This window comes from Macrosteles quadrilineatus, unplaced genomic scaffold (genome assembly GCF_028750875.1).
Source record: "Macrosteles quadrilineatus isolate MER2022 unplaced genomic scaffold, UCM_ALF_1.0 Scaffold_8__2_contigs__length_117827958, whole genome shotgun sequence".
Taxonomy (NCBI): domain Eukaryota; kingdom Metazoa; phylum Arthropoda; class Insecta; order Hemiptera; family Cicadellidae; genus Macrosteles; species Macrosteles quadrilineatus.
Genome location: NW_026542601.1, coordinates 453,769 through 469,819, shown reverse-complemented (window position 1 = coordinate 469,819; position 16,051 = coordinate 453,769). Strand labels below are relative to the sequence as shown.

Here is a 16,051-nt window from a genome sequence, read left to right as displayed (position 1 = left end):
ACTTATGTAAAGCAGTAGTTTACCATGTAAAACAGTAGTTTATCATGTAAAGCAGTAGTTAACCATGTAAAGCAGTAGTTAACCATGTAAATCAGTAGTTTCCCATGTAAAGCAGTAGTTTCTCATGTAAAGCAGTAGTTTCCCATGTAAAGCAGTAGTTTCTTATGTAAAGCAGTAATTTCCCATGTAAAGTAACAGTTTCCAAAACATTAATATGGAATAAAAAAAAAACAGAGATTCTTTTAATGCAAGTATTTTTATTTTCGTGGGTTTCGCCATATAAATAATAAATATTAAAAGTATAAAACTATGAACTATAACCAAAACATATAAATTAAGAAACAACGCTATTATAGCATACAGCACAGGCCTAGCATTATAATTGTCCGAGGTGGAACCAGCAGGAGGGTTGGTTAATGCCAATGGCCCATTAGTGGTGAATGAACTTTAGATGCATTCTAGTTTGGGAACATCGATTAGGTCAAAATGATGAAACATAATGTAATTTTCTAATACATTTCTCCATTAAATTTTCTATATTTAAGCTATTTATAGCTAATGTAATACTCCTGACAATATTCTCTGTTCCAGTATATTTAGTGTTATAGATTTAATAAACGACATAGTATTTGTTTAACTTCTCCAGCCGGTACATAATGGCCTGTAAAAGTGTTGCATTACCAATAACTATTGTTTATTGTCATTTGTTGTTAATCCACATTTAAACCATATTCTCATGTAAAATAATATCCTTATCTATTGAATATACAAGTTGAAATCACTGGAAAAATTCTTCGCTCAGCTCTGTACTGTATATCGTTTAGGTGTAAAAACACTCACAATGTATTTCGAACTATTTCAATATCTTTAACATATGAGGGGATTTGTTTAATAGCCTGTTATGTAAGCATTCTTTCGTGTAAAAAGTCCTAAGCGCGATTCTCTATCTGTACGTGTGATTGTCAAACTACAGATAGATTGACCAATTGAGACAGTTTGAGTAGTATGTGATTCTACAGTTACTCGCAGGCGCTGGATGCAATACAGTAGCAGTATATATATTGCATACACAAGATTGCACGGCGCTACTACGCTCAATCGCACCAAATTGCATTTTCATGTTTCCCTAACTTCTTTGTGCACGAACGTTTGTCACTAGCATAATATTTTTATGCATATGTTTATATTACATCACTATTACACTCGTTGTTTGCAATTGCATACGACTCAAACTGCTTATAAAGCGTAATGTCCTGTCACATAGTATACGTTAAGGGGAATTTTCGTAACTGTAACAATTCTTTTTACTTTGCTCAAATAACAATGATTCCTTAAGAAGGAAAGGCTGTTTAATTCAGCCGAAAGAATTCCGAGGGTCATTAACTTTGTTGAGCATCAAAGGAAAGGAATGAAAGAAGTTGAAAGTGAAGTCCAACTGTATTTAAACACTTGTGAAACACTTGGCGAGAACTCTGCTATTTTACTTGTCATGTTGGGCTGTATGGAATAGTTTGTATTTATCTAGAACTGTATGTTATGTCTGGGTAAGAAGTAAATTACGCATTAGTACGAACATAAATGCATGTTTATAAGCTAACTATTTGAGTGCTGAAAAAACTTAATTAAATGTATTATGGTATATATGAATACATCAAATACGTCTGCCATTACTACTCCATATATCAACAACCTTTTAACTTTTACAATGCATTAATAAAAATAAAATACTATGACGATAGAAAGAAAACTACTCTTTCGTCTAGTACCCGTTACATATCTAAAAGTGCCATCTAAAAGTCTAAAACACGCATTCTCTGTCTACTTTCAAGTGTTTGGTTTTTATGGAAGAAGCTTTCTCTTTCGCGTGTTAAAATTTATTTGTTTTACCCTGGTGAAAAAACAAAGAGAAACGTACATATACTGTACATAACACCACATTCCAAAAATGTTTATTTTCATCAATATTACAATAATATAGTTCTGTGTAAAAAACAGACCAGCTTACAAAGACTGATATATTTTTCAAATGAAAAACAAACTAGTTAACATAAATACTTGCCTTAATCTTAATATCAATCTGTAAGTCGCTTGATAAAATTCAGAAGTCTATAATGTATTCTCAATATTTTGCTAATCCATTTTGAATATGAAAATGTAAGGTACCCCACCACTAAATGCATCAGCACTTTTTATTCAAGTTGGTCGTTGTTTGAGCTGCTGGTTGTCGTCCTCGTTTAGGTGACGAGATCGATGCCATATCACGCCGGAAGTAACTTCACTCCACTTCCGGTCCGGTGACGCTCCTTCTCAACTTCACGCTGCTTCCGTATCCGCTCGTTACGCTGAGAGGGGGGGGGGGTGAAGTTTACACCAATTACTTGCGACTCAGTAATAACTGTATACACCATGAACACTTGCAAGTGAATACAATTTTTGTAAGTTTAAATTTGCGTTTTGAGTATTGATAAGATAGTTAAATAAAATATGAAACTAATGGAAATGTATTACTTACTACACGATTATAGGTGTATTATACATAGTATCAGCTACATTGACATGTTTAGCTTGCCTTTGTGCATAAAAGTTTATAAATCTAAATTTTAAAAACAATTCATATTAACTTGATAAATAAAAAAAATGTTGTATCAAAGAAAATTTGGTTTATCCTCGCTTATTTAAATAAACATTACAAATTCAGAATGGGTATGACTAATTTACCAGGCTCAGGAAATTCAGAAGGTCAATGGGTAAAAAAACAACAAAATACACGGTAGCTTTTTGATAACTTGAAACTGTGACAACACTGTCCGTGATCATCGGGTTTTTAATCACCCTAGTAAACGAAATTAATCAGTAACAAAGCTACACAGATTATCCATCAAAATCTAAAACCACACTTCAGTCATATTATGCTTAAATCACATACACAAGTACAGTACGTCTTAGAGAAGTGATTAAGTGACTCTAATCCTTATAACTTTTTAATGATATTGAATATCAAAGAACTAACTTGTTCGGTCGAATCAGTTGACAAAATTATTTAATTCCTTTTAAATGTGAATATCCGTAAGGTTAACATGAAAAACTCCAGAGCCACTGGGGCGGAGCCTGAAAGGAGTTTTGAGATAACAATATGCCTATATGTTAATCGGGAATGTGAGCTATCATCACCCCAAATTTCAGCCCAATCCGACCAGTCTTTTTCACGTTTACTTGTCACAAACATCCATACATACATCCAAACTTTCTCGTTTATAATATTAAGTAGGATAAACACCACTCCTTACTTATTGTAACATTGTTTCCCATGGTGGTTTTGACATTTTTATACCCTTTTCTACACTGTATACAGTAGTTTAAAACCACAGTATTGTGCGTTTAAATCTTTGTTTACACGATAAGTTGAAATTTTAGCTTATCATGTTATAACATGGTCATTGGTAAAGCTACGAAATGTGTTTGACAGCAATGGGACAACACATCACATTAAAGCCAAAAAGTGACGCAAATATTAAACGGGCGTCGTGTACTGCAGTTTCAAGGGACATTACGGTTAAAACTTTGCAACAACAAATGCTTGATCACGGATTTGTTTACCGTATCGGGCTGATATGTTTACGTGAATTTAAACTGTGGTCGTGTTTACACCTGAATCATCAACAATGTTTGAGTGAGTCAAAGTGAGCTTTTGATATATATCTGTACGTATTTGGCTTTTGGTTGCCACCTTAAATTGTATACAGAAGAATACCTGTTGTACATGAAATGTGATATAACTAGTGATACCGAAGTAAATAAAGGTTTTGAAATAATTTTATATGATATTTAACATAAAACGATTAGGTACTAAATATCCCTACCTAATTTGAAATTAAATGGTCTTATGTTTGTGTACGTGATTTATCATTTTACGATAAAAATCAATCCTTTTATGACTAAGGTGGATAAAATGATAATCACAGCACTGTTCAAGTATGACTAAACATAAGTATCATGTATGTTTGAATCAAACCATTCAAAAACTACTCAGACACTAGGACGATTTAAAACCAGTCGGGAAAATTAAATTAAAACACGTCTTTTACTGAACACCGTGAAATATGACAGTCAAGACAATAGGCGACGTATTGCATTAATTCTAAACTTTTGACAGGTGGTGCCGTTACAACAATAGGCCCATCCTGACAAGCTTGATGATATTTGTTGATAAATTTCAGTGACGCAAAGAATTTCAGTCGTCGCTAATCCGTCAATTGAATATTTGACACTAGCAGTAATCCGTAGCTAGGTAAACAGTTCGTTGCCCATGTATAGAATTATTGCACTCATGGTTTTCACTCAACAAATTGTTTTTTTTTTTACCATACGTAAAGTTGTTGATTAAAACAAAACCTATCGTGGCTTTAAGCTCAAGATCCTAGGTGAGGTGGGTTCAATTACGGAGTATCAAAAGGTTCCTGACTTTTCGACAGGTTCGAACCCGTGACCTTTTGATTGTGAGGTGAGCATTACACTCCCGGCCTTGTAAGTGTCGGAATATCGAGAACTAACCACACTTTTGTTTCAAGAGTTACTAAATGGAATCGAAGTTTATCGGAGAAATATAAGGTCATTTTAGTTTTACTGTTCGTCATGACGTTTCATCTTTGCCAAATAAATCTTTTTATTTCTAGGTCAAGCACGTCTTGTTGCTAGAATGTCGTAAACATTTTCCAATACTCAGACGTCAACAAATTGTTGCGCGTGTGGAATAACGTAAACTTTCGCTGACGATTCTGTGGCTCCTAAAAGACGTGCTATGTCCTAAAATAAAAACTACACAAGAATAACAGAAACCACATTTATAGCTGTATTTTTGAGTATGCTTAGTTCTATCTAACAGCAGAAGCCTGCCGTTTAAATACTGTAACAGTTTTGTACATGGATAGAACTACAGATTCAAGTAATATGTTCAAATGTAGTCAGTTCAGTTCAGTATCTAGGCAGCGAAGGCAGGCAGTTGTAGAATAGAAATGAACGAAGTTAAATTTAAATATAGCCACTGTCAGAATGCACAGATTTCGACTAATTATTTTTGTCGAATACAAAAAACATGGCCAAATTGGTTGTATAATTTATTGCAAACTATAGTATCTGCTATTTCCAAAGAACTATTGTAGGAAAAAAATGATAACATATGATTAGTGCTAAAATTTGGCTGCAACTGATCATTGCCGATGGTATAAGTCCCATGAAAATTCCTGTGTGGAGACCTCAGTAAACGCAAGAAACTACTACTGAGCTTAATGTGCACTGGAATTATTTTTACACACCAAGGGTCCATCGCCCTACAACACAGATGGAAATACCGAGAGATGGTGGTTAAATTTGAGGTGTTCAGGTGGCCGATTCCTCAGGGTCCTCCTTGCTGGGTCTGAAATGTGACATTAACAACAACAATAAATTGGGAATTCTAGTTGTTGAAAGGAGGCTTTTATACAATACAAGTCACCATCCAGCTAGCAGCGCTATGATCAATAGTTTCTCCGATTATTTATTAACTGATTATTAGCCACCGTTTTACGTTCGCACACAATACTTCATTCAAGCATAGTTCAGCAAGGTGTGTTTCTAGTGGTTAGAAAATACTCTTTTCTTGAAAATAATCCGAACGACGGGATCGAAATAGTACCTAACTAACTGGAGTAAAATTCGTCTAATATATTCAAAGTATTCAGTAAGGCAATGGTATGAATGTCAAATCACATCCAGTGAATAGAATTTAGCTAGTGTTTACAGAAATCACAGTCAGTTATACAAGTATCATGTCACAAATATGAAGCCATAACAATGTGGATGTTGACATGACATGATTGCTCTACTCCTTTGTATAGTGCATCTGCTCTTCCATTCTTAAAAAGTTTTTGTTTGAGCCCCGATCAGTTTCCAACGATTAAAGAATAGTACATGTGGTGTATTTTATTGGAATTTTAAAAGTAATTTAACATCTGGAGCTACTAGCTGATAGAGGTAATTTTCCTTTTTAGGATGTAATGTACAGTGGAACCCCCTTTAATAGAATCAATATTATAAATGCACTACATGTTTAATTACTTTATGAGATTGGTCTATTCTCTGTGTTAAAACTTACTTACTGGTTTCTGATGTGTTGCTAGCCTATGCAAGCGTCTCGACCTTAGGTGCGAGGGGGCCGGGATCAATCCCCAGCATTCATAAAGATTTTAGGGTTTTGGACCCAGAGAGCACAGAATAGAACTGTTTTGTTTATATTCTGTGCCTTCTGGCTTGGGCAGCTTTCACCTATAAGCTTGGTTAATGTTTATTACAAAACGTCCCTGGTGTAGTCAATAACAGGTCATTTACACAAGATTGAAGCGGAACATACAAAGCTTGGATGAGTCCTGCAGCTTCGGCGTCAATTGTTGATCTGAATCGTGTTGTGGATTACAATAAGTTAAAACTCGCTGGCAATTCCAGTGACCTTTTATCACTGCACAATGCAAATTTGTTGTATATTTTTATTCTGAGATGAAAACTATAATAGTTGATGGGAATAGTAATTTAAAATACAAAAGGATGCATAAATTGTCTAATCTATTATCACAAGCAATTCCGGTAATTTATAACCATGTTTTGTGTATGATGTTATACCAAAAGATGACATTATGCTTAACATAACGTGTTAATGGAATATGTAATAAAATGTAGTATTTTTTGTGAGAAATACCTTGAGAAGATGTATAAGAAAATATATAAAGAGTAATATTTTTTATCTCAACCATTCACAAATGTGGATTTGATGAATTTTCCCATGTACAAATGTTAAAACCTATTACAGTTTTAAATAATTATCGTTCTTTCGGATATTAAATAAGTATATAGACGATTTCAAAGGGTTTATTTTAATATTATTTTAACACTGTCATATAAGTTTATATGTCCAAAATAGAGCCAATCTATGGTTAGACAACTTTTAAATGATGATAAATTTATTAAATTTTTTAGCAACTACTTAAACTAAATCAGGAATGTATGTATTACAAAATTTATGTACATGCATTACAAATGAACCAGAGTCAGTTAAAAGTAAGAACTCTCTTAATTGTTTTCCAACTGTATTAAGAGAAATAGTTAGAACTGGTATTACCCAGATATGGTAGAAAATCTAGATTTTTATTTAACCTCTTGTGGGGAAATAACTAAGCCCTTGTAACAAATCACAAAATTTAAGGACTACCAAATCAAATTTACTAATAGTGGTTTTGAAAGCAAAGCCTTAAGAAAGAAGTTTTCATAAAACACGAGTTTCCAGCAAGGTTGCACGGTGTATATCGTTGTTCGGTTTCAGGGGGAGGGGGGGGGGTTGAATGGATGGGTGTCCGGGCTTAACACATCTTTTGTCATTAATATTATGTCAGAACTCAGAACCCACCTTGAATGAACTGCTTTAGCCCAACCCTTATAATTTGCTATAACACATTGTCGATGCAGACTCAGGGGTTGTCCCAATAAATCTCCAACGATGGTTAATATTTGATGAGACGTCTGGCTAGATTTCTATCTTAGATTGAATTTTCGATTACCCATCACCATACATAGATTGATATGTATGATGATCTAAATACAGTGAAGTACCCGGGCCACACACATATAAGCAAGCCAGTCATGACTATATAGAAGTAAGGTAGTACAGGTACTGGCTGTAGTAGTATACTACTGACCTATCGATTTTAGCATGCATTCAATGATTAAACCATATCAGTCTTGCAATTTTATTCATGGACATCATTTATGAGGAGTAAGCTTGTCAATCATTAAATCAAAATTGACTAGAAAAATGTAAAATAAATTATATGGTTAAATCATATAATATCTAATATGATACACAAAATTATATATGTATGCCTAGAGAATTTTTTCAAATAGATTAGGACCTGTAGTCTCAATTGCTGAAGGTCCAGGAATATTGAGACTCTTCTTTTTTTATTTAAAAATAGGCAGCAGCATAGTTACTATTGGATACATGCTCAATATGTAAATCAGAAAATTGCACTGCCAAATATCATCGTATTTAGTGTAAATGTGAAAAGCGGGAAGAAAATAATCGCAACGTAGGTTTTTAAGTGTATTTTGTTATTTTAGGAATATAATAAATACAATAGTCTTGTTTCATTATCTGATAGATTTACACGTATATTGTAAACATTTACAATACGCCGATAAATGTGTAAAATACGTACAATGGGGGTAGATTTCCACTACAATACTTCCCTATCCTGTCAAAGGTGTTTTCTTACAAGTTTCAAACGTAGATTACAAGGATTTTACAGATATTTTTGACGGGAAATGTTCACAATCGCTTAACACAGCGTGGTCGACCCAGGACATCCATTTTTCATTACCTTTCTCCACACCTGTTGTTAGCTATCGTTCTAAAACGGATGATGAACGACTTTGTGTTTAATACCCTCCTCCCAATTGCTCTCACCACCCGTAATTTAAAAAATACACTTCTAAAAATTACGATAAATAATAATCAGTGTTCCAGTCTAGTAGTTCAATAGTTTAATCGCATAGTTTCTCTTTTACAAAACATGAATTAATAAACAATATTCAGAACGAGCCACGCAAAACGTGATCTTATCCAAAATTAACTATTTAGTTAGTAAATTTCAGTTAAAATACTTTTGGGAAACTTTCCCTTGTCTGCTAAATTATTTGTGACAGAGAATCGAATTCCTAAGAATTTTTAAAACAATCTATCTTAATCGTGTTGAAAATTGATTCTCTAATTTGATTTAAAATAGGCCTTTAGTAATTTCATTTTTGCTTTGGCTTGATTAATTTATATTTCATTTTATTTTGTTTCATTCCACTACAATGGCATTCTTTAATGTTTTGGAGGAGAAAATTGTTACAATCAAACATCGACCTTATGTTGGAGAGCATCATTAATTAATTGATAGCCCAAGTAGAATGTAGGTCTGGAATCGATCTCGCTAGAGAATCGCTTACAAGCTACGATATGTCACCTCATGCGAACCACTCTGTATTTTATGATTAAAGTTTCATTGATTTGCTTAGAAATAATTGTATGTATAATGCACCTAAACACACAGCAACTTTGGAACGAGGTGAACTGTTACAAGTTTCACCCAATCATATAGTTAACGTGCAAGAACATCCTATGCACTAGGGCCAAAATTTAGTAAAATGACAAACAATAATAAATTTTATCATCTGAAATTTTTTGCAGTAAATTTGTTCAAAACCACTATTTTAAAACGTCTATTATGCATCACACTCCCGATATACGGTAAGTATAATATTGTGGTCTGTGGAATATCCGTAGTGAATATTAACCATGACACAGTGATGAATTAACCTGCTGTTGTAACATAATTAGTAGAATGACAATTATAAACACGACACTCTTAACACTCAAAAATTTATTTTCGGTTTGTACCTAACCATTGTCATTATAAAATTGCTATTTAAATCGCAATATAATCGCAATCGTTATATACTTGAATGAAATGAGGATAATAGATGTTATATTGGGAATCTCAGTAATATTTTATCACCGATGATCGCAATGTTAACGGTTAGAAGATAGTGTTTGAGGGACTTTTAAATTTAAATGTTTTTTTAACCTAATCAGGTGATTTATTAGCAAGTTGTTTGTATTGAACACCTATATTTAGCGTATCCTTGAACTTATCAAAAGTGGCTAATGCAAACTTTTCGTTTGATGATGCTAAATAGCTGTACAAAGGCAACAACTAATGTTTTGAAATGGTCTTATTTGGATTTCACACAACGTCAGACTACAATTTATCAGTCAAGAGAACAATAATAAATACATGACCCAAGTTATTACCTCTCCTACGAAGTTATAGGAAACTTCTACTTCGACGATTGCCACAGTCTCGAAATTTGATTTATGTTGTCAGTTTTCACTAATATTTCTCTAGACTCGTTTTCCTGAAGAGTGTTTTAAAAATAAACCTTACTTTTATGTATTACATAAACACGTTTTATGCAAGTTAATTAATTGTATCCCAACACTGTGTGTGTGTGTGTGTGCCTTTAAATGGCGATTCTTGATAGTGAGTATACTGCGCATATTAACAAAGATAAAAAAGTGTACTTTATAATAAATTTCATCACTATGGCCTAAAGAGAGTGTTTTTTTACACGAGCCCCAGTTTGATAAGTGAATTCAAGGTCGGAAATAAGTGAGAGTCGAAAATTTGATTTTTTCATTAAGATAACTAAATAACAAAGTGCAGAATTGTCACATGTTTACATGTATTGCCATTATCCATCCTTATAAATAGATTCATTCTTGTTTTGTTAGTATTTAATGAATAAGTGTTACTGTTTGAAGACATTTTTGACACCAATGCAATAAAAATTACTGAAAAATGTATAAAAAAAAGAGTATTGATTTAAGTTAAATATTCATTTTAATCTAACATGACGATCGATATAAATAAGTATCTATAGACAACAGTAAAAACTACTAGCTGTTACCCACGGGCATCGAAGTACTTCGATGTACTTCAGGTATACTTCGATGCCCACGGGCTTCACCCCGTTTGACTTCATGAGTATTAATAAAACTATTGGTTAAGTTAAGCTGAAATAAAAAAAAAAAAAAACAGAAAACAGTAATACAAACAAATGAACACACCTGATTTTAATAAGGTAATAAATTGAAATAATAACAAACAAATATGAGGTAATTTTAACAATAGGTACATGAAAAGTTTTCTTTAAAAAGGAATTACGACCTTAAAGGGCAATTTATGAAATAATGGATAGTTTTGCGCAAGGCTTTTCGTCATGACGAACATTTTAAGTGTATGGTTTATGGGGTTTCTAAAAAGTTCATGGGTACTTTGGGATTTATATGGATATTGTATTTATTGCGCGGAACTATTTTCTTCGGACAGTGAGTGCTCAGTGTTGATGTCATCGTATCCAGCCGTTCCATTCGCACCAAAAGATAACAGAACTACTTTACCCGCTCAACAGATGTAGTCCGCAACTTTCACTGCAGTATAGCGTAAATGGCATGTGTTTAATTTTGTTTTGTATGTGTATTTTTTTTAGAGACATTTAACATTCAACAACAAAACAGTGGACGCCGTTGCCGAGTTTCAAATTGAGAAAGTTTAGCTCACGGTAGTCTGAGTGTTTGGTGCAAGAAGTCGAATTTACGACCCCACTTAAGTGTCCGGACAAAAAGTCTCGCGTTGAAATGACAAAGGATTCTATCAATTGGACATTTCCATTCACAAATTTTTTGTCACATGTTCAGGAATCACTTTTAATATAACATTTTTAAAGCAAGAGTAAAATATTCAAACGTTTGGATTACCTTTCTATCTCCGTGTGTTTTCACGCAATTTTTCATGTTTTATTTGAAACTATCTAAACACTGACCTTACTTTAACGTCGGAACTTTGTAGAGGCATAACTTATAACTACCCTAATAATAAAATAAAAAGCATCTGGGTTCAGACTTGGCCTCTCTTAGTATCAACGGAGCAACCTTCCAATTTGAAGGTAAGACATAGGACCTACGGTATAATGACTCGGCTACCCAGATATACACACTAAAAAACAATGAAGAAATTAAAACTAAACAGGGCTCAGTGGAATATAATGTTAGATACAGCAGATGGGCATACTGATCGTAGGGAAGGAATGGAATGAGGAGGAAAGAGAAGAGGAGGGGGTTGAATAAAGAAGTGAGAAGAGGATAAACGCATACAGTATAATGAGGGTATACAGTATACAGCATACAGTATAATGAGGGTATACAGTATACAGCATACAGTATAATGAGGGCCCTCAACTCTAGACTGCCACTTGGCGTGTCCATTCATGCAGCTTACATTGACTGAATTATGCTTTACTTCATGCATCAAGTAGTATCTTGAGTCCATGAGACTTATGATGGAAATTAATAAGTTATTGGTTTCTTCTGTTCACGCAAGTCAAAGTTTTATTGTAAGAATAAAACATGTTAAAGAGGGCAAAATCTCTAAAATATTGTAACATGTGAGGGGTGGAATTTGTCTACAGAGTCCGAGGCGCTTGCGGCTGGCTAAACCTCTAATATACAGTATACAGCATACATATCATAAATTAATTAAATGATAATTATTTTCTTTTAGCTTTTAGTAGAAGGGGTTCTATAATGCATTGTATTATACTAAGAATGACCTTTTTATAGAAGTTTTATTTTAAACTAAGCTGGTAATTCTAAGATTTTAAAGGTTATTTTAAAATCAAGCCTAACCAGACTTATTCTTTATTTGTTTGAAACTGATCACGGATCTTGCAAAAATTTTAGTTTTTGGCAGAAAGTAAGAGCAGATACACTATACAGTAGAGTAAAGCAATGATACAATATCAACATCCCCATTGTTATGGCGGATCATATGTGACATGATACTTGTATAACTGACTGTGATTTCTGTAAACACTAGCATGATTGTACGAGTAACAGTCACTATGTTGATATAAAGACTCATCTCATTCTGGATTAGTTTAAATTTATTTAAGTAGTCGTACTCCAGTTGTTTATTATTTCGATCCTGCGAAAAATCTGTAGATTTGTAATACTTAAAAACTGGACCCAGCTATCCTAGATCACCTGGTTTTTATTATGTAAGGAAACAGCTGGTCTTAGTCAGTAACAAAGCTAAACAGGTGATTGTACTCCATTCTACATTAATTGTAGTCTACATTCTTTAAATTATAAAATGTGTTTTGTTGTTATAAAACAGACGTTGTTTCTGTCTGAAATTATTTTGGTTAGTAACAAAATCCAATACTGTTACTTCACTTAATTATCCTAACACTTACATTCAGAAACGTACTTTCTGCACTTGATTTTTATTGGAAGACATAATCGAATATTGTTTCAAATAATCAAAACATATTTAGCAATAACCTCACAAACGTGTCATGTTCTTTCTTGAATATAATAGATTTATAAAGGTCAAATTACCAACCCCTAAAATAGATAAAATTAACTCGATAAGGAATAATTACCTGTTCCTTTGATATTGAGATTTTCCACTGATATAGTATTATTTGAACCACAACAAATAGTGTAGGCAAAAATACCTTGAATACACAATTACATACAATTATTACCTAACACGTCTGTACACTCAATTGAGTAAACACTCACTTAAATTACTTTCCAATTAAATATAAGTTTAGACAGAATGTTTCTGCCATTTAAATTGGTAAAATTAATATGTATTTTTATAAATAAAAAAGTCAACAGACAGTTTCTAGTGAGGTTGAAAATCTCAACATGGATTTCATTGTTTGACTTTCCTTTCATTATTCCAATCAAAACTCCACAATGGTTCAGTGGCTCATATGACTCACAATGGATACAACAGTTCAATATTACAGAATACTATTTCGATTGTTAGAGGATTATCGTTTTAGATTGTAATTTTATACACTTAACATTAGTTAGGGCCTACTTCAAATATATCTACTACACATTGTTCTAAAAATATACTATTTTGTTATACACTAGCGAAAATGGATGTTATTAATTACATGTGTTATGGAACTAAAATATATTCACTAACAAGACTATAGGATCGTGCCACTCATGCTACACTCATCCTTCGCTCATATTTGGGTTAAAATACGCACAGAGGCGTCTCCATCTTAAATAATTGCTGAATATAATTGATTGTTGGATTGAAAGTGTGGGCAAACCAACTACTGTAGGTTAAGATCATTGCCAAATTGCTGCTTTAACATGTGGCTGTGGGAAAATCATTTTCGATGCTTGAAGTAAATAAAAGGGAAATTTAGTTCAAATCATTAATGTTTGTACTGTACGAGTGTACGCTGTTGTTTTCGGACGTTGAAAGCAGTAGAAAATTACCGTCTGCTATTGACAAGTAAGAAATGAGGGCAAAGAAGAGAAGACGAATGTACCTTTACCAGTGAAAGAGTGAGAGAGAGTTAAGCATTTCGGTAATCAGAGGAAAGTTCAATCTACTTGGCCATTAGGCTTTGAGACTTTTAGGCAAACCACACAACAAAAGTTTTTAGGATCATTAATAATTTGTACGTTTCAAAAATTTCAATCTATCTTATTTTATCTATACTACTAACATCTAAGTAAAATATATCCCTGCCGCAGACTAAAGTGGATTTCCTTTTATCTAGCTGGGTTTCCATTAAAATATTCGCTTAAAATGTCTATTTTTATTTCATATTTAAATAACAATTATTTCAATGAATACTTAGGTTTGAGGTTACTGGGAAGGTATAAAAGTGTGTTCTTTTATTGAAATGTTGATGATGTAATGTGAAATAGGTAAACAAATTTTCCAAATTTGGTTAGGCTAAAATATTTTTGCAAACAAGCAAACAGTTTATTAATTCTCCTTAAAAGTAATATAGAAATATTCTATTTACAAGTTTTTGGAATTTTCCCTATAACGATTAAATACACTACAATACTTCAATGTACTAGGCCTAAATCTTTTGTAGACTCTACAAAATAGTTTAAAAATAATAAAAGGTTTTATGAGTAAAAAATGATCAATTTTACCCCATAAAACCTGCATCACATTCCCATATAGTGCAAAACAAAAAAGAAACTATAGAGATCATCTTTACTGTTAGTAGTTTCAGGAGGAAAAATATTTACAATGAATACTTAAAAATCATAATTTAAGCAAATCAATACATAAACAATAGTGCATACAGCACATCCAAAAAATTGTAAAAATAGGCTATAAATATTAAAATAAAACATAAATAAATTGTCAATGGACTCAGTGTAACATATATATTGCAGTTCTATATTAAATGAGCTGATAACCATCTAAGAATACCTAGAAGAACCAAATATATTTCTAACTTCAACTTGTTTCCCAGCCAGGTGTGATGGGATGATCGCTGTGGCTGTGCTGGTACTGCTGGCCGTCGTGGCTGCTGGCGCAGGTAGTGACGGCGCAGATGATGTGTGTGTGGAGGCCGAACTGCGCCGAGTGACCATCACGCCAGACAAGCTGCCAGTGGCACTGCTGGCGTCAACACAGCTACTCTACTCGGCCACACACGACCCGGACACAGACAACTGGGCAAGGGAACTGCTGGACACACATCAGGACATACAGGTATTTAGAGACAAACAAGATTTTGTGTCTGGTTAAATTGAAGTATTGCTATCCCTCGGTACTTAACCCTTTTGGCGGGAAGTAAATTAATTTACCTTTCCTTGAATTTTAATTGAGGAACTTAAATCTTACAGACACAACAAAAAAAACCCTCTATGACAATCCCATTGAGCCAAGATCTCGGACACCATCTTACAATCTATATAGAATAATCTCAATCTCCAAAAAATACCTCCCGTAACTGGGCAATAGAGAGTGATGATGTCAATTATAAGGAGGAGATTAGGGTGGCCATGAAAAGCATCACTTTTGTAACAAGTTAAAGCTATGTTTCTAAGCTCACTTGTCCACTTCCTTCCTTGAAAAATTATCCTTTCTAGGATTCTTTCTTCTTGGGGAAGAAGGCTGATTCTGTCTGCCAACAGACCTCTCTGCTATTGTCACTTTTATGCCCCCCTAAAATTGAACCAGGTGTCATTCTGTCCTAGACTCCCTTTTGGCCTTGGCTCAGTCCATCCCAACAGCTGTAGAACACCTATTTCTTTGATATCTCACATCATGGACTCTTTACTCAGAAATTCCAAACTTCTCTGAGCTAAAGAGTCCAGTCGCAAGCTTTACGCCAATACTACATTCATTCTGCATTCTCAAGGTTTTAACAGTCTCAGGTGTCTTTAAGCTATTTATCATTCAAAGAAGTTGTCAGCCTCTTGAACTTTAGTTTGCCTTTTGAATGGGCCTTCAGGGGGGTGGGATGTGTAGACAAATAAAGGGATGAGCAGGACATAGTATGAATGAACAGTGAACTGATAAAACAGCGACACTAGGATTTAGAGCCAAGACATTGCTGCCTAACTTTACTGTCCAAT

At 33.6% G+C, this 16,051-nt stretch overlaps 1 protein-coding gene across 3 annotated transcripts in view; it reads left to right on the top strand.

The window, feature by feature from the left end:
• Positions 1–16,051, top strand: part of LOC129000819 (probable G-protein coupled receptor 158) — a 52,441-nt gene that overhangs the window by 13,181 nt on the left and 23,209 nt on the right. For all 3 annotated transcript variants that reach the window (XM_054427844.1, XM_054427843.1, XM_054427845.1), the window contains exon 2: positions 14,941–15,182. In XM_054427844.1, the coding sequence (XP_054283819.1) occupies positions 14,955–15,182 (228 nt within the window). In that variant the 5' untranslated portion in view covers positions 14,941–14,954. The remainder of the gene's footprint in view (positions 1–14,940; positions 15,183–16,051) is intronic.